This window comes from Sceloporus undulatus, chromosome 1, assembly GCF_019175285.1.
Source record: "Sceloporus undulatus isolate JIND9_A2432 ecotype Alabama chromosome 1, SceUnd_v1.1, whole genome shotgun sequence".
In the NCBI taxonomy this organism is placed as follows: Eukaryota; Metazoa; Chordata; class Lepidosauria; order Squamata; family Phrynosomatidae; genus Sceloporus; species Sceloporus undulatus.
The window spans coordinates 196,390,223-196,408,810 of record NC_056522.1 but is presented as its reverse complement, the minus strand read 5'-3'; the positions used below and the strand labels follow the sequence as shown (position 1 = coordinate 196,408,810).

At 39.9% G+C, this 18,588-nt stretch overlaps 1 protein-coding gene across 3 annotated transcripts in view; it reads right to left on the bottom strand.

The window, feature by feature from the left end:
* Positions 1–18,588, bottom strand: part of STAT1 (signal transducer and activator of transcription 1) — a 40,233-nt gene that overhangs the window by 14,419 nt on the left and 7,226 nt on the right. For all 3 annotated transcript variants that reach the window (XM_042476587.1, XM_042476604.1, XM_042476596.1), the window contains exons 4-16: positions 17,434–17,532; positions 16,810–16,899; positions 15,107–15,185; positions 13,560–13,651; positions 12,143–12,294; positions 9,430–9,588; positions 8,158–8,250; positions 6,134–6,193; positions 5,264–5,293; positions 5,072–5,162; positions 3,593–3,631; positions 2,678–2,761; positions 1,279–1,377 (exon numbers count right to left, since the gene is read on the bottom strand). In XM_042476587.1, the coding sequence (XP_042332521.1) occupies positions 1,279–1,377; positions 2,678–2,761; positions 3,593–3,631; positions 5,072–5,162; positions 5,264–5,293; positions 6,134–6,193; positions 8,158–8,250; positions 9,430–9,588; positions 12,143–12,294; positions 13,560–13,651; positions 15,107–15,185; positions 16,810–16,899; positions 17,434–17,532 (1,167 nt within the window). The remainder of the gene's footprint in view (positions 1–1,278; positions 1,378–2,677; positions 2,762–3,592; positions 3,632–5,071; positions 5,163–5,263; positions 5,294–6,133; positions 6,194–8,157; positions 8,251–9,429; positions 9,589–12,142; positions 12,295–13,559; positions 13,652–15,106; positions 15,186–16,809; positions 16,900–17,433; positions 17,533–18,588) is intronic.

Sequence of the window (18,588 nt, the reverse complement as noted above, 5' to 3'; positions counted from 1 at the left end):
GAAATATGTATTCTTAAATTTCCCTGTTTGATTTTTCAGTGCATACAGTAGGTTCTCAGCTATATATTCTACTTCCAATTCAAATTTTCTGACTGAGTGCCAACTGGGTGGTTCAACTGTGCTGACGTGTATGTAGCAACACCAAGCAGAGATAAAATAGCTATGGGTACTACTGTGGTGGATGGCATAGGAAGCTATCTCTGTCAAAAGGGCAAAGGTGCTGCTGTTCTGGCTCCCGAGCAATTTAACATCCAAGAAAACAGTGTTCACCTACAACAAACAAAGCCTGCTCTTCTATCCCTCAGCCACCATTTCAAAAAGTGCCTTCTGGCAAGTGTTACAGAGCATTATGCTGAAATAAGTCATCAAAAAGATTCTTGGCCACACTTTGCATGTTCTCTCTTTTTTCTTCCATTTTTTTCTTATGGAGCAGGAGTGAGCACAGTGCTGGACATGGATGATGGAGACCAGGATTTGATTCCCAGCTTGGCCATGAAATCCACTGGGTGACCTTGGACAAGTCACATGCTCTCTGCCTTGAAGGAAAGCAATGACAAACCTCCTGTGAACAAATCTTGCCAATAAACTCTATGATAGGGTCACCTTAGGATCAGCATAAGTTGGAAATGACTTGAAGGCACACAACAACAACAGGAGTGAGCAAGCTCTTCCAAAGCCAGGACCTATTAGGAGCTGCATCCATCCCTTAAAATGAAACCTGAAGTGGAGTCGAAGGCTTTCATGGTCAGCATCCATAGTTTTTTGTGGGGTTTTCGGGCTATATGGCCATGTTCTAGAAGAGTTTTCTTCCTGGCGAAACGTCAGGAAGAAAACTCTTCTAGAACATGGCCACATAGCCTGAAAATCCCACAAAAAACTATGGAAACCTAAAGTGACCAGAAAATCACATCTGTCTCTCTTCTTTAATCATTTTATGAAATCAAAACTGGTATGTGGGGCTAATGTTTTAAAAAAATAAAACTGGGTTTCTGGCTAAAATAAAGCTTCTGAAAAAGGTTACAGTAGATACTGCAGAAGAAAAACTTAATAACTCAGCACCTATGGGACATTCTCATTAAATTAGGACAACATGACATTTTACATGAGATTTAATGCCTGTTGTAAATTCTAAAACTGCCTTACAATGCAATCCGATACATGTTCATTGAAAAAGAAATCCCACCGACAAAATTAGGGTGACAGTTTTAACATAGCCATTTGAAATCCCCCCCCCCTTTCCTGCATTACAAAAATGTGAGGAAAAGCCTTGTAATTTACCTTAGGCTCATTGGTCAACATGTTGTACCACAAAATAGATGCCCAACCACTTGGCAGCTGGCTGACATTGGAAATCACAACAATTGGAAGGGATGTTGTCTAAAAAGCAGACATAACAAGGAACATTTGAGCAAATGCTTAAATACAGTGATCAACAAGTAAAAAAAAAACCAAGTATAAAGGCAAGACATCTTGAATTGGATGAACTGGAACCCCACACATCTGAAGGGTAAAGGCTGAGGATTTTGTAGTTATTACCAAAGACTAATCCAGAAGTAGGAAACAACCTTCAGATACCTGGGACTGCCACAATCCCTTACCACTGGCCATCCTGGCTGGGGCTTGTTGAAGACCAAAACATTTGGAGAGCCAAGGGTTCCCTATCCATGGCCCAAAGAATACGAACCTGCTAATTCGAGTTATTTTTGCAGGGTGACTTCCTTCATGCGTCAAAGGGGATTGAGTTTTCCAACACAAAAAGAACAATGCCTTTCAAATGACAACATGAATCACTAACATTCTGCCTACTGGCACGTGGCATAAATGTCACACAGTGGGCACAACTGAGGGGGTTGGGGTGAGGTCTCTGGCTAAAACAAATTATATGGAGATGGTTACATTAAAAAACAAAGATGCTCATGTTCCAGGCAGTGCCAATGAGGCATAAAGCCATGCTACATAATACATTCCAAGCATATTTTATAGTATCCTAAAAGGCCTCTTTGTAAAGGGGGAGGAGGAAGACAGGAAACTTTGGGAGGTTGCAAGCAAAAAGGTCTCAGGAGGGCTGAGGTGTTTAAGTCTTTTCTTATTCAACGTTTCTCCACGTTAAATCCCTCTGAAGCAGATTGGGACTACTATTCTAATATTCATGCCCTTTGGGGGATTCTGGGAATTGTAGTCCAAGAAAGTAATTCTTCCAATCTCTGCTTCCAAGTGGCTTATATAGACCACAGAGGGCTGCCTTGTCACAATTGTTCACCTTGCCCAGCACTATCTAGTCTGAGCGACTTTGAAAGTCCAAGGCAAAGAGGTGTGTCCTCCTTCCATTCTCAGTGTAACTTTTAATACCAGGGACCAAATCTAGGAACTTTTATGTCCAGCAAAATAACAATCTATCCTGGAAAGCCCACTGAAAAATAATAAGTAAAATCAAATGGCTCTGTCACTGAGATGTTGGCTGTCAAAAGTTCCAAGCATCTCACAACACCTCCGGCACATGAAGGTCTTCTAGATATTAAATGTTGTATGCAGTACACAGTGTGCCACTTTTTGAGATTGTTCTAAAAAGCATGATAAATCACACTTAAAAAGTTGGGGAACATAGCCTTTCAGAAAGCTCATCTGGAAATAGTTACTGAGACTCCATTCCTTGTATTTCCCCATTTAAGACACTTACCACCAGATCAATCCTTAGGCCACTCTGTTCCAGTGTAGTCTCAAAACAGAGAGAATGCAGTTCTTCTGTTACTATGAGAGGCCCCTGTAAATAAAATTTCAAAGAAAGAACAGAGCAAACAATGTTTTTACTATAAAGACGGAAAGCTCAGATACTTTAAAACCTCTACATATTAGCAATATTTTCTGATGGACAGAACAACTGGAATAATTTTCATACAGAGAAAAGATTTTCAACAGGTGAAGTTCTTTGCATCTTTTTAAACTATACAATTAGTTATGCATTTACAGTAGTCTATCCTTATCTGTTTCACTTTCCGTGGTTATCTACGGTCAGCTGTGGTCCAAAAATATTACATAGTTCTCTCTTATCCAAGGTTTTGCTCTCTGCAGTTTCAGTTACCCACAGTCAATTATGGTCAGAAAACATTGCTGGTATATGATTTGATAATATCTACAATTTCAGGCACTGGGGGTCTTGGAACATATTCGCCACATAAAAGTGGGGAATTGCTGCATTCTAAGCAATATATACTTTTAATATTTTCAGAGAAAAAGTTAAAGCAAGATGGAGGTATTCAAAGGTGCCAATTCTTAGGTAGCATCCATCTATGTTTTCCTCCCTGAAATCATCTGGAAGATTTCTAGGGAACACTTGGCAGGACACATGTGGCACCCATAGACAACATCCATGGATAAAGTGATGTAGAACATGAGGAGAATGTGAAAATGTAATTATTTTGGATGACAGCTTCTAGAATCTCCCTATTAGCAAGGCCCAAGGCCAGGGTTCTGGAAGATGTCATCCCAAAGGGTAACAGCTCCAAGCATTATCCATTAGCAGATTTTTAATCAGCCATGTTGCCTAAAAAGAAATACAACTAAGAGAAGTGAAACAGGAACTGAGTCTTCCTACCTCATTAGTTCTTGAAACATTCTTTTGCTCCTTTAATTGCTGTAAAAAAAGAGAATACCTCAGAGTAAGCGGTGTTCACATTTTTCAGTATGTTCCTGATCAAAAGCACATTTCACATACTAAAAGGCCTCATCCCAAGCATGACACTCATTTCAAACAGCCAGAGGTAGGCAACACTCAACAGATACTTGTTCCTAACCGCAACAGTCTCCCAGCTTATGTAACAATGTATAATATTTTTGTGTTAAGTATCTTTTTGAATGGTAAAAAATTATACAGATCATACCATATATACTCGACTATAAGTTGACCTCATGTATAAGTCAAGAGTAGGTTTTGAGGCCAAAACTATGGATTTTTATATGACCCATGGATAAGTCGAGGGTAAAACTTAGGTGTATGTAACAAAGGATCCAAAGCATGAAGCAAAGGAAAACCATGCCAGGGAACTTCCAAAAATCCAGCAGACATAACTGCTTGTGTTCACACTAAAGGGAGGATGGATGAGAGAATAGAGCAGGGTCAGTGCTTCCAGGACAGGTTATACCCTTGCCTTTTACTAAGAGATTGTTCCCCCCTTTTTAATAAAAGTTAAGTACAGTATTTACATTGATCCATGGATAAGTTGATTCAGGTTTTTTTAGGTCAATTTTTGACTAAAATTTCTAGACTAATACATGAGTATATACAGTAATTTATAATTAAACAAAATATTTTCAAAACCAAAATCATTACGTTCAAGAATAAGACTGTGAGGGGACTCGAAATTTCAGTGTAATGGTACAAGTGATAGCATTCTGAAGCCTTCATGCCAGTGGACCGTAGGCAAAGTAAGAGTTGTTTGTACTAGATCTTGAGAAAATTATGTTTTTAGATTACCAGAATCCCACAGCCAGCATATTTTTATTTTTACTTCTCGACACTTTAAGAGAAAGAAAATTAGTGTTCTTGTGCAACACAAGCAAATCAGCTTTTATTTCTTTGCATCATAAAATAAGTCAGTAGGGGAGGTCTGAAACCTTGTAATGATATGATCACTATCACCAGTGCAAAGGAGTAAGATTAGCCTAAGATGTCAATTGCACTGGACCCCATGGATGTTAGGAAATAGACTCAGGTCTATGAAAGCTCATGCTATCAACTTCTCTCTTTCAGTTAGTCTCAAAGATGGTACAAGATCCTTTTACATAGTGATTTTCCAAACTAACATGGCTATGTCCCAGACAAGAGTGTGTTTCTCCACTAAAAATATATGACAAGCTGACTCTTCCGGTAAGGGCCATTCACTTCACTGCCTTTGCAGCAGCTGGTGTGGCTATTCATGCAAGGGGTTTGTACTTCCTTTCCCTTGCATCTTGACTGACAGATGACTCATGTTGTTACATTATATTCAAAACCCCAGTATTGCATAAGTCAGAATTAACCCTCACCTCAAAAGAAAAAAAAAAAAGGGGGGGGGAGAGAAGAGATATTCCTTACCAGATGTCTAAATTCTGCTGACAGGCTTCCATTGGACTCCTCCATGTTCATCACTTTGGTACTTGTTCCCAAGATATTAAATTTTCTAAATCTGTAGCAAGAAATATATTTTAAAAATGCAAGAAAGCTTTGAATAAAAATTCATTTTTTCTAAAAAATGTAACAACATTAAAAAGAGAGATGTCAACATACCCTCTCACTGTGTTTTTCTCACTGACATCTCTGTAAAGAACAACAAAAAAATCAGATTATACATGGCTGACTCATTATGGCATATCAAACATTTCTCCATTTCACTATACTGGATGTTCAAGTAAATATTTTACCCAAATATTATTGTGTAATCCGAGGAGATTTTTCCCCTTTATCCCCAAATGAAAACTGTGGAAGTGTTAACAGAGGATTCCTTAAAGCAACCTTGTCACAGGTGAAGTAAGGTGAAGCTAGCACCTGCAAACAAAAACCCTTCCATTTTTCTCTTGGGGTGCAAGATGCCTCACCATCACCTCCATTTCATTCATAGCTACACAGCCAAGTCTGTAGGTATCAAATGTTTACGTTACAGTAAATGCCAAGATGACACTACTAGAAGGAATAGGTATTAAACCTTGCAGTATCAAATAAGGTTTACTCCAAAACAAATGTGCAAATAATTAGTAATACTGTGCCCATTACCAGTGGAAGAAGACGGTCTACTTCATTCAACAGCAATGCTGCAATTCTACATATGTATTTCCCTGGAGATAGTCTCCATTTAACCAAATGGCACTTACTCTTGAATAGACAGGAACAGAATGGCTATAGCACAGTGTGTTTTTAAACAGCTGGAAATATCTACAGAAACTATCAAGTCAATTTAGCACTGGCAAGGAAGCAGTGAGACGTATCAGCTAAATTGCTTACTGAGTGTAACTTTTGTTTTAAACCAAATATGAACTGTACCAGGAACAGCAAACCATGAGACTAATTCTTCAGTTATCTCTAACAACACAGCAGAAATAGAACAAAAACTTCTTCAGCAAGTACGGAAAGAGAGATGACACAAAGTAAGATGTTACTCACTTATCAAACACAACCTGCACCTTCAGTTTGTAATTCAGCTCTTGCAGTTTCACCAGCAATCTGGAAAAACAAGTACATTTAAGAAGGAATTATTCTCTATTTATCTCTATGAGACTGACACCTTCTTCAGTTTCTCAAGCCTCTGGACAAAGCTTTATTCCCAACACCATCTTTACCTAACCATGAAAAGGAGGTAAGATTCACTTAAACAGTTGAGTTGAGTCCTGCCCTACTAGCTCATCTTGATAAGGGCAAACACTCATCATGGGAGACCCCAAAACCACTCTTCAAGACAATCCCCAAATACAGGCCACTGTGTTGATCCTTACTGACAAGCTGTTTCCTAGGTATTTTCATTCACTTCTGACCCATCTTTATAATTATAAAATTAATAGGTTTTAATCACTCATTCAAGGGTAAGCCAGCGTCAACTACTCTGCATTACAACAAGGATGGCTCACCACCAAATATTTACCACCCCAACTTTATCAACTAGTGTGAAGATCAAGGCTAGAGAATATTCCTGGCAGGATGGAAGAACTCCATCTTTTTTTCTGCTTGCTGATCAGGACACAACCATTACAGATAAGGTTGCTAGATTTTGTGTGACAGCTGTTGAAACTCATAGGCAGATGACAAATCAGCAGTAGATTATGACAAGAAATACCTCTTTAGAAATATCCAGGTAGCCATGAGACATAGGTGGTTGGGGATTACGTACAAACCTTGGGTTTAGATAAAGTTCTGTGACTTACTTTTGTGCTTTTTATTACTGTTATTGTTATAGTTGGATCTGAATTTTACATGTTTATTGCATTTTATGTCAATTTTACCTTACGTGTTTATTGTATTGTACACCATTTCACATTTTATGCCACCTTGTCAAATTTTACCTTACATGTTTATTGCATTTTATGTCACTTGGTCAAATTTTACCTCATGGTAAAAACTGTCTTCTTCTGTTTGTTCTGGTCTATGACTGTAATAAATTACTGGTTGATGTAGGAAAAAAGCCTTTGAGGGAGATGGAAAAACTCAGGGAAAACATACATCTTTGAAGCCGTTTTTTGCTAGAAAAATTTGAAAATGAAAAACTGGATTATGGAAAATTATATCACAGTGATGGAACTGTATTAAAGCAGGAAAAGAATACCTGTAAATGCACAGTTATGCCAGTGATGGCAAATCTTTTAGGGGCCAAGTGGCCAAACTAAATGGGCATCCGGCACTGGGTGTTACTTGGTGCTAGGGGTAGGACCTCCACCCTCCTGGGGCAGGACTTCCTGGGTGGGACTTCTCCCCGCCCCCGGGCCTTCAACTGCCTCTCCAGGGACAGCTGAAGGTCTGCGGGGCAAGAGGGAAAGAAGAGGAACAGGCGTACCTCCTCCCTCTGCACTGCCTCCGAAGAGGCAACTGGAGGCCAGGTAGGGTCGGAAAGGAGGAAGAGGTGTGTAGGGAGAAATCGCATCATGTACCACAGGGTCACCATCACCAGCCTATGCTATAGCATTACAATTAGGGAGGGGCATATATTCATTTCACCATATGTTAGGAACCAATCACAGCTGAACGGCCATATATAGGCTATGTGCAATCCTATGTGCATCTACTCCAAGTAAGTCCCACTAAGTACAATGGTGCTTACTCTCAAGTAAGTAACAAAAGGACAGCATCCTAATTCATGATGTTGTCCTAAGAAACAAGTCTTAATGCACAACCGGCTGTGATATAGACCACTGCCTGTTTATTGATGTTTATGTAGACTGCAATCCACAGAAAATCAAGCTATTAGCCTTAAAGGATATACAAGACTTGGTTCAGTTTACAGGCTGCTCATGAATATTATTCTAAGTGTATTTAAAAAAAACAATCAGTGTTTGCTGGACACAATTTTCCACACTTTCCTTGGTTTAGATTTATAGCATTGAATTTAAATGGTTTGTTCTTTCAAAGCAAAAGATCACAGAAGACAGACAAGACAATAATCATGGTACAAATAAATCCTTCTAGATTCTTTTGTTTACCTCAGTTTAACTGTAAATTGCACTCCAGTCTTCAAAACCAAGGGCCTCTGGGGATGTGTAGGCATGCAAGGCTGCCTTTCCACCACAAAAGAACTAGACAAATATAATAAAATTAATATGTGAAATTACAGAATTGTTTACATTTTCCTCAAAGGGATGTGAGCAAACGTTTGGTCAAAAATGCATAAGAATCATAACAATTATTCCTTCAAACAGGAACAATTATTTAGATCAAGATGTTGAGGGGGGACTCTTCAAGTCACCTCAGCTGAACTGACACCTGCTATAATGTGGCACTCAAATCCCATATGAAAAAAAACACCTAATAACAAGGCATGTAATAAATTATAAAAATACAGGATGAGTCTTCCTTATACAGAATTCTGAAATCAGAAATAATCCAAAACCCAAAACTTATGTCATGGATGACAAAGTTAGTGACACTTTTGCTTTCTGATGGTTCAGTGTACACAAACTTTGTTTAAAGCACAAAATTATTTAAAATATTGTATAAAAGTACCTTCAGGCTATGTGTATAAGGTGTATATGAAACATCAATGTATTTCATGTTTAGACCTGGTTCCATCTCCAAGATATTTCATTATGTATATGCAAATACAGGTATTCCAAAATAATTTTTTAAATCCAAAATCCAAAACACTTCTGGCCCCAAACATTTTAGTCTAGGGAGATTCAAAACAGCTTCATTTATATACCGTCTCATATTGAACTAACAATGTCTAAGTGGTTTACAACTGTAAACTAATTGCCCCCAACAATCTGGGTCCTCATTTTAGTGACCTCCTCAGAAGGATGCAAGCCTGAGTCAAGCTTGAGCCCTTTTGCGGGTATTGAATTCGCAACCTTACAGTTTTGAGTGAGTGGCTGCAGAACAGGCATTTAACTACTGCACCACCAGGGCTCCTGCAATTCAACCAGCAATTCTTACCGGTGCAACCCCACATTTCTCCATCTCAGTTTACCCAAATTTGATGCTCTTGCAGCCGTGTCAATACTGCAACTGCCACTATCCACAGCCATCGATGTTCTGCCTACAGACAATGGGAACTGTAATCCAACACAGTTGTGAGGTTTGAGAAGTTAGTCAACCTCATGGCTATTCCTTTAGGGTTCTCCTATTTGGGTAGGAATCCAGAAGAAAAGCTTCGGGTGTATATTTTGCAAGAAAATTTACTTCACAAAGTTTGCCAATACAAAGTCAGTCACTAAGGACTAGCCACTGAACCTCTGAACAAGAAGAGGACAGCTCACCACTGAATGAGTTGCTGGAAGAGGTTCTGTGTCCGGTCATATAGTCCTTTCTTCTGTTGTGGGATAGGATCCGTCTCACAAGAAAATTTCTGCTCCAGCTCCTCCAGTTTTTTAAGCTGTTGACGAATTTGCTGAAGACTCTCAGCTATTGTGGTAAACCTGCCATTGCAAAAGTTACATTTCAGTACTATGCTCACTTGCGTTGTGGATTTGAAAGCAAGCAAGCTCAGGATTAAGTATTTACTAACATTTACACTGTCTATGGATTCTTTATCCAGAGATTCAACCATCCACAATGAGAAAATATTTTAAAGAAATATAAATTCCAAAAGACTAATGTTGATTGTGCCATTTTATATAAGAGACACCATTTCACTAACTACTAAATATAATGAGACTTGAGCATCCACTGCCTTTGGTATCAAGAGGGGATCCCGGAAACAAACTCCAGGGGCTACCAAAGGCCCAACGCATTTATTTTTCTCCATAATTTATACTTATAGGTCACCTTCCTTCCAGTGAGCTCATAGCAGCACACATGGCTCTTCTTTTACCTTCACAGAATCCTAGACAGGCTGGGAAGGCTGAGGCCTATGTGTGACCAACCCAAGATTAGAGTTTCATGGGCTCAGCAGAAACATGAATCGAAATCTCTCTTAAACACTTAGCCCGGTGAATGTCAAGGCATGGAGTTTACGCCACCACACACAAAATTTCAGATGGCCACCATTCAAGCACTGGCCATGCCCAAACCTGACTAGTTTTTGTAAGTATGTTGCACCAAATGCCTTTCTTCTATGTCCTGGAACAGCAAGGATTCCACCTGCAACATTCCTGAACTCAGCCTCTCCCTTCTAAAATTTACTCAGGTTCTCCAGCTCTCCAATCCTACAGATGCCATCTTTTCAGCCGAGTAAATAGTAACCTCCAAAGAGTGGCCAGATAGGCAGCCCACCATCTGTGTCTGCAAGCATGTGTGGACTATTTGCACGTTGATTCAACACTGAAGTGGGAAGAATGATAAAACTGACAGGAACAACCCTGACTGATGCCCTCACCAACACTCTAGAAGGGAAGGCAATGAGAAAGCATCTTTGTGAAGATAACTCCAAGGGTGAGAACACATGACCCTAGGCCCCCACTTTTGTGGGCCTTGACGCCCCCTAACAACACATCTTTCAAACAATTTCAAACAATTTTTTGACCACAACTTTCAGGCCATTTAGCTCCCCAACAATGCAGCACTACAGAGGAAAGCTAGGGTATTTGGGTTTGCTGTGTGGTTATTTGGTGGGGGGGAGGGAACTGCTCTACACTCTCAGGGAGAAGTCAGGTTACTTTCTGCACCTACAGCACCCCTGAAAAAGCTAAAACTGTCAGGAAATAAACTCAGACATAGCTGTGTTATTTGGAGTATCAGTATGCAAAAGGATCTTGTAACACCTTTGAGACTTAATAAGCAAAAGAAGTTGTAGCATGAGCTTTCATAGATGCATCTGAGGAAGTAAATTTAGGTCCAAAACACACTGCAGAAATAATCCAATTTGAGACTGCTTTAAATTTCCTGGCTCAATGCTAGTGAATTCTGGGTACTGCAGTTTTGCGAGACATTCAGCCTTCTCTGTCAGAGTTCTGGTGCTACAACAAACTAAAATTCCCAGGATTCCCTAATACTGAGCCAGGGCAGTTAAAGCGGCTTTAAACTGGATTATTTCTACGATGGTGACCAGTACTGCTGATGCATCCATAAGCAACTTACTGCCACACAAACCTGAACCAAGGCTTGGAAGTGAGCAGGTTCCAGGGCAAAGCCTTGGTACAGTCACTCTTAGTTTATGCTCTGCATATCTAAAGACTCCCAAAAGCCTCAGAGGAGGACAAAAATATACTCTCACACAGACAGCCTATTACGCACCAGTCCCCATGTTGAATGAGTTCTTATTCTCTTGTTGTCTAAAGACATTCCAGATACACATACCACATCTTCTATCAGCAAAAGAGTATAATCCTTTATATTATCTATATTCTGCCTCCCTGCCCCAAAAATGGGGTTAAGGAAGAAAAAACGAATAAAATACAAATTGAAAAAAGAATCTTGGTTAAAAAAGCAACATAAAAATAGACACAAGTTAAAATACACAGCTGAATAAACAATCACAAATACAAGTACACAATCAACACTAATCCCACCAGATTTAGGCCATATACAGTGGTACTCCGGGATACGAATGCGCCGCCTTACGAAATTTCCGGGTTACGAAAAAAATCCATTTAAAAAAACTGTTCCGGGTTACGAAGGTTTTTTCGGGTTACGAAAAATTTTTTGGTGCTTTTCGGCGCTATTTCACACGAAATCGCGGCTTTTCCCCATTAGCGCCTATGGGTTTTTCGGCTTGCGAAGTATTTTGGGTTACGAAAGCGGCGGCGGAACGAATTAATTTCGTAACCCGGGGTACCTCTGTACAATGAACAACTGATTTCGGCCCCTTTCAACAGTACTGAAACATGAACACAAAATAAATATGAAAATAGGGATAAAGGCTACTCCCCAGAATGGCTCTCAAATATCCCCTAGCAAAAATTCCCAGCTGTAGTTTTTTGTGGGTTTTTCAGGCTATGTGGCCATGTTCTAGCAGAGTTTCTTTCTGACGTTTCGCCAGCATCTGTGGCTGGCATCTTCAGAGAAATTCCCAGCTGTACTTGGGAGACCTACCAGTTTTGAAGCTGGTCTAGGCATGCATTAGGTGGGCCTCCAATACAAGCAGTTTGTTGCCGCTGTTTCCATTCCTCAAGTTCCTCTCGGATCAAAGCATTCTGAGTGTGTTCTGTTACATTCAGTGAAGTCGTGATTTTGTGGAGCACATCCTGAAGGAGTTGATGACAAAACCATTTTTAAAAACAGCAATCTAAATATCATTTTCTACTTGAGGCATTTGAAATTTCACAAACTATAACTGCCTCATTATTTAAGAGCTCTTACAGATTTCATTTAACGGCATGTGAGTTCTTGGGATATAAATTCTTGGGTTTTGTCAGTTATTACTGTACTGCCATCTCTACTTGTTCTATTCTTCTTGTAGATCGTTTGTAGCTATTTCTTGGATCTGCACCAGGCCTCTTCAAGTTTGTTTCTTTTTTTAAAACTGGGGAATGGTTTGCTAGATGGTCCTACAGTATGAAGGGCAATTTTTCCTTTCTCTGAAAAATATATATTAAAACCATAGCCCCATTCAGATGAATACAATGGGAATTTTCTGGAATGTAGACCACAGGTAGAAGCCAGGCCAACAATTATAGGACATCCTAGCTTTTGTAGCTCTATCTACAGTAGGTTCTGTGCTAAGGCACTCCTCTGTGTTGCAAAAGATTCATGGGGAAAAGCTGGAGGTTAATGAATGTGTACTTTACATACAAAAGATCACAGGTTCAATCCCTGCCATCTCCAGGCAGAGCTAGAAAAAACTACTGTGTGAAATGTAAGACATCTACTACCAGGCAGTGAACCAACACTGGCTGCAGATTATCAATTGTATGACTCAGGAAAAAGCAGTTCTTCATGTTCCTACAGGGAAAGTAATAGGATACAGAGTTTATGAGGGAGCTATTGAGCCTATCCTGTTACAGATCATACATGTAAAACAGCAAGGCCATGTAGCTGGGGGAATCCGGTAACTATTTATGTAAGTATGTATGTATTTATGGTACTCAGAGGCTCTCAGAGTAGCTTACAATTATTATTATTTTTAATTAGACGGTTCCCTGCCCTCAGGCTTACAATCTAAAAAGACACGACACAAAAGAAGGGAATGGTGGTGAGGAAGGGGATCAAGCTGAACTGTAAACCTAAAAAGTAATTTTCCCAAGCCCTGCATTTCACAGAGCAACTTGTCTTCTTATTTCAAATGTCCTTACTGATGAGAAACCTCAGGATTCTCCACAACACAAACTGAAAACCACTGCACTAAATCAAGGATATTGGGTTCTGCAGCTATAGTTGGACTGCAATTCCCATAATGCCTAATCACTTGTCATACCAGGAAATCTGTGGCAGTAGCAGTCCAACAAGAGTTGCACACCTCTGATTTACAGAAATGCATGATGCCCTATCCCCAATTAAACCAAAAACTTACCTGTCTCATGTTGTGAAGCTGCAAATACATAGTGTGAAGCTGCATTTTTTCCTTTTTACAGTCATCCGGGCTCATGCCATTGGGTTCAACTTCTACAAAACCGATCAAAGAAAAAACAGCTAGTGGAGGGAGTATCTTGAGCCTTTCCACATTTAAACAGATGTGTTTAAGACAAATGCATAACTCTGGTAGAAAAGATGCCACATGCGTCAGCTGCTGAGGATGTGGGAAGAGGTAGTGCTCTCCTTACCAAACAAATGTATGTCCCCTTCAAAAGCAGAAGTTCTATCAAAATCAGGAATCAATTGCCCTACCTCAGTCACCCTTCCCGTTAGATGGGGAGTATGGGCTTTGGGCTATCTTTCACCGTAAGTATTCTACGGCAAGTTCTAGAAATTCTATAAACCAGGAAGTCAAAGAGTATTAAAGCCAGCAGTAATCATTACAGGTCTCAGTGCAAACACTCAAGATGGTGCTATGTTTTTATGTTGGCAAACTTGATCTTCCCAAAGCGTCACTGGCTGAGATAGGATTCAGGAGGACTTCCCAACCAGCTCCGGAAGTAGGAGGTTCAGAATGTTGGAAGGATGCTTCAACTCTTTGAGTGCATCTGCACTGTAGAAATAATGCAGTTTTACACCATTTTAAGCACTGTAGCTCCAGTCTATGGAATCCAGGGATTTGTGGTTTCACAGGGTCTTTACCCTTCTCTGCTAAAAAGTGCTGGTGCCTCACAAAACTATAAATCCAAGTGTTCTGTAGGATAAAGCCATGGCAGTTAGTGGTGTCAAACTGCATTATTTCTAGAGGGTAGATGCATCCTTTATCCATTCTGCCTCCTTGTGCCTAAAACAACATTTAGTGTACATACTCATAATATAAATCTAGAAATTTGACTGGGGATGATCAAAAGTGCAATCTGGAAATCATGAAATTTAATACCCTTCTCAATAACACAGAACTGTATAACAGCACTATTGATATTCATATCTTGCACTATGTATATGAGCAATACTACCACTCACATGTATGTTGACAATTAATTGATATAAGGAACCTCATTGCCATTTATATGCAAACACACTTCTGGAGACTAGAAAGCAAACATGTAAAATTGCAGTGGCAACTTATCAGCAGGCAGAGAAAGGGGTGAAAGCCACTCTCTCACCTAGTGCATCCACTTCCATATGAGCCTCACAAGAGAAACACAAAGCAAAACCCCCACATTAACTTCAGAATGAGTAATTCTATATGTATTCCCATAACTTGGGAAAGTTACTTTTTAGATAACAACTTGCAGTCAAAAAAGCAACTTTTCCCTGCTTTGTTATTTAGACTCTTCAGAAGATACTTTACTGTTTCTTTAGGGAAATGAAACAACAGTAGAGAATAGAAAGACAAAACTTAGAAGTTCACACCAGGACCCAAATGTCCTCAAAATGGTTACTGTCCATGCACCAGGCATTTAAATCTGGAGACAACATGAATTCAGCCATAAATCACAATTCCCTATTTCATTGGCATTGTTCTGAATCTGAATTACTCACCTCTGACTTGCAAGGTTTTAAATTTGAAATCATATTCATCTTGTGCATCCTCCAGAGCTTTGATGATCTGCTCTATTTCCTACAAAAAGGTACAACTACATTAGACATTTCTTTACATTTACTGTAAAACACTAGGAGACGATAAGCAATTCATAGAAATTTTATTTGTTTATTTGGAAAAAAAAGGTCAGGCTGAAAGAAGGTGACTAGGCCAAGAAATGAACTCTGCAGCTGAGCAGAGATACTCTAACCACTACCTACACTACCTTGACTGGGAGAGGTGAAATCTATTTAGCTAAACATATTCAGGATTGTCAGTGGCCAGTAAAGAAAACAAGACTAAACCACAATTAGTATTAACAATGTTTTACTGCCCTACAAGCTACATGGAAATGCAGCACACCCTGGCAAAAAAAGCACTACTGCTCCAAATCTGTTGCTCTTAGATAGGCAACTCCTAATCAAACATAGCCAAAGGCGGGAATCATAGAATTGTAGAGTTGGAAGAGACCACAAGGGCCATCCAGTCCAACCCCTCCCATGCAGGAACTCTCAATCAAAGCATCTCCGACAGATGGCCATCAAGCCTCTGTTTAAAGACCTCCAGGGAAGGTGACTCCACTACAATTCGAGGGAGTGTGTTCCACTGCCAAACAGCCTTTACTGTCAGGAAGTTCTGCCTAATGTTGAGGTGGAATCACTTTTCCTGCAGTTTGCATCCATTGCTCCAGGTCCTGTTCTCTGGAGCAGCAGAAAACAAGCTTGCTCCCTCCTCAATATGATATCCCTTCAAATATTTAAACAGGGCTATCATATCACCTCTTAACCTTCTCTTCTCCAGGCTAAACATCCTCAGCTCCCTATGTCGTTCCTCGGGAGAGGTCTTCAGTTCTAATACAGGTTAAACATCCCTTATCCCCAAATCCCAAATGCTCCAAAATACGCACACAACATACAAAATCATGGATGGCCAAGATACTGAAACCGTTGCTTTCTGATGGTTCAGTGTACACGAACTTTGCTTCATGCACAAAATTATTTAAAATATGATATAAAATTACCTTCAGGCTATGTGTATAAGGTGTCTATGAAACATATATGAATTTTATGTTGGACCCCATCTCCAAGATCTCCCATTATGTATATGCAAATATTCCAAAGTCTGAAACATCTCTGGTTCCAAGCATTTTGGATAATTCAACCTGTATTATTTCAGCATGCCTTCTGATATGTCCTTCGAATCTGCATCAACTTTTTTTATTTACAGCCAGTAAGGTACATAATTTATAACATAATATTTCTTACATCTTATCTTAAACATAAACAAGAACATTCTCTTTGATTATTAACCATCTCTTGTTCAATTTTAAGCTCCAATACCTTTTAACAACAAGTTACAATATACAGTCCGCCCTCTCCTTACGCTGGGGATACATTCCGGACCCACGGCCCCCCCACATAAGGGGAATTCCGCGTATGCTTGAACCCCATTTAAATGAATGGGGCTCATGCATGCAGTGGCGCAGCGGCGTGCACGCACCACGGGTACACACGTCATTATCCCTTATGGGGCATGCCACCCCTTTTCCCAGCGCAGCTTTTGTGGGTGCCCTGTACAACCTTCTTCATAAACTTTTACATATAATACTTCCCCTCAGTACATGTAAATCAAATGAATTCCAGCACCTATACTTCTTACTTACTGTGACGCTGTCCTTCACACCTTTCACTTTGGCATCCAGCTCCTTTACCCGACACAGCATTGCTGTATTCTGTACATTTCCTACTTGCATCTGGAGTTTGAAAGGATAGAGGAAAACACAGAATAATGTATGTCAAGAGTATCATAGCCTTGAAAAACTGGCACTCAGAAATTTGGGGACCATCATTTCCAAAATTCTCAAATTGTTAGTTCCAAAGCCTAACTTTGTCAAGTTCTGTATGCTGAAACCGAACACAGTAGGCTTTATTTAAATAAATAAATACATAAATTTCAGTCCTTCTCCTGTCACAGTGGCAGCTAGAAGCTTCTGTGCTCTGGCATTTGTTCCAGACTTTGAGTAGCTACCTAAGATACAGAACACTTTTTGATGATAGAGTTCAGCACTAGGACAGTTCCTTTAAAGCTCAACATTTAACAGCCAACAAATGGACAAAAAAAAGTGGTCCAAGGTGTTCATATGAAGGGTAAAGCATTACCATAAACATATCTGGCTGAGGTCAGAGTTGCATAGGCATGAGCTCAGAGCATCATGAGACAACTCTCAACACATGATACTGTCCTGCCCCCACCCTCCAGAAATTTAAAACTCCAGGAAAAATGTTACCTGATCTGCTGACTGAGCAGCTTGGAGGATTTTCCTTTCTTCATGCAAACACTTGGAGATCATTATGGCCATGTACATGGGGTCTTCTTCAAAAATAGTCTAGGATACAACAACAAAGGACAGAATAGTTAGGAAGAGTTCAGGTTTCTCAGACCATCTTTTCATCAAAAAAAGAAACTTTCTGGTCCTCCATATGCTGAAGAACTACTACTTTCATCATCCATCATCATTGGCACAGAAGTCTAAGACTGAAGGGAATGGGAGACCATCTACTTCTGGAAGGCCACAGGTGCCCCAACACTGTTTTACTGGAATCTCAATGTTCATCAGCTAGAGTATACAAGTAGGAATGAAGGGAGAGGTAACCTGAGAATACAGCTCTGACCAAAAATTTGCTTGCAGGTTGAAACTAGGCCTCCAATCCTTTCTGCACGCAGGTTTTTGGTTTCCTATTACCACCACATTTTCTTCATTCCACCAGCCTAGTCTAGAAGGGGTGGGGAGAACGTTGGAAACTGCAACAAATGGGTGTCATCAACTCCTGCAGATTTACTGCAAGTCACACAAATTTCTACCAGCAATCACAATTTACAATTTTTTCACTGCTGGACAGAAGCCGGAAAAGTTACTTTATTGTAACTCTTCCGGATCACAGGAGCCAGATTCTGGGAGATGTAATCCACAAATATATATATTTTTTCAAGCTCTGTTCTAGGATAAGAGATGATGTTCCAACATGCCATCAAAACCAACATGTAAGCTGGGGAAATGCACAGGGCCCAGGTGCTCAGCCTCAGTGGAACAGAATTCACAAAAAGAAGAAATGGAAGTTGTTCATACAAGTGCCGGGGCATATAGAAGCCCTGGGAACATGTGTGTGTGTGTGAAATCACTACTTCACTGTGTGAGCTTCTAGAGACAGAGCATGACATCCCATAAAGAACCAGTTTCTCACAGGCTTGGAGCCAACATACACAACCTTACCAGCCATTTTCTCACAGCTCCTCCCACTGGCACCAAGTAAATTCTTCCAACACAGCAGGTAAGGGCTAATATTAGTGTAGACCCAACCTCAAAAAATAATCTGCCAAAAATGTATCTGATCCAGAGTTTTGAAAAATTACTTTTTTTAACAACTTCCAGAATCCTCACAAC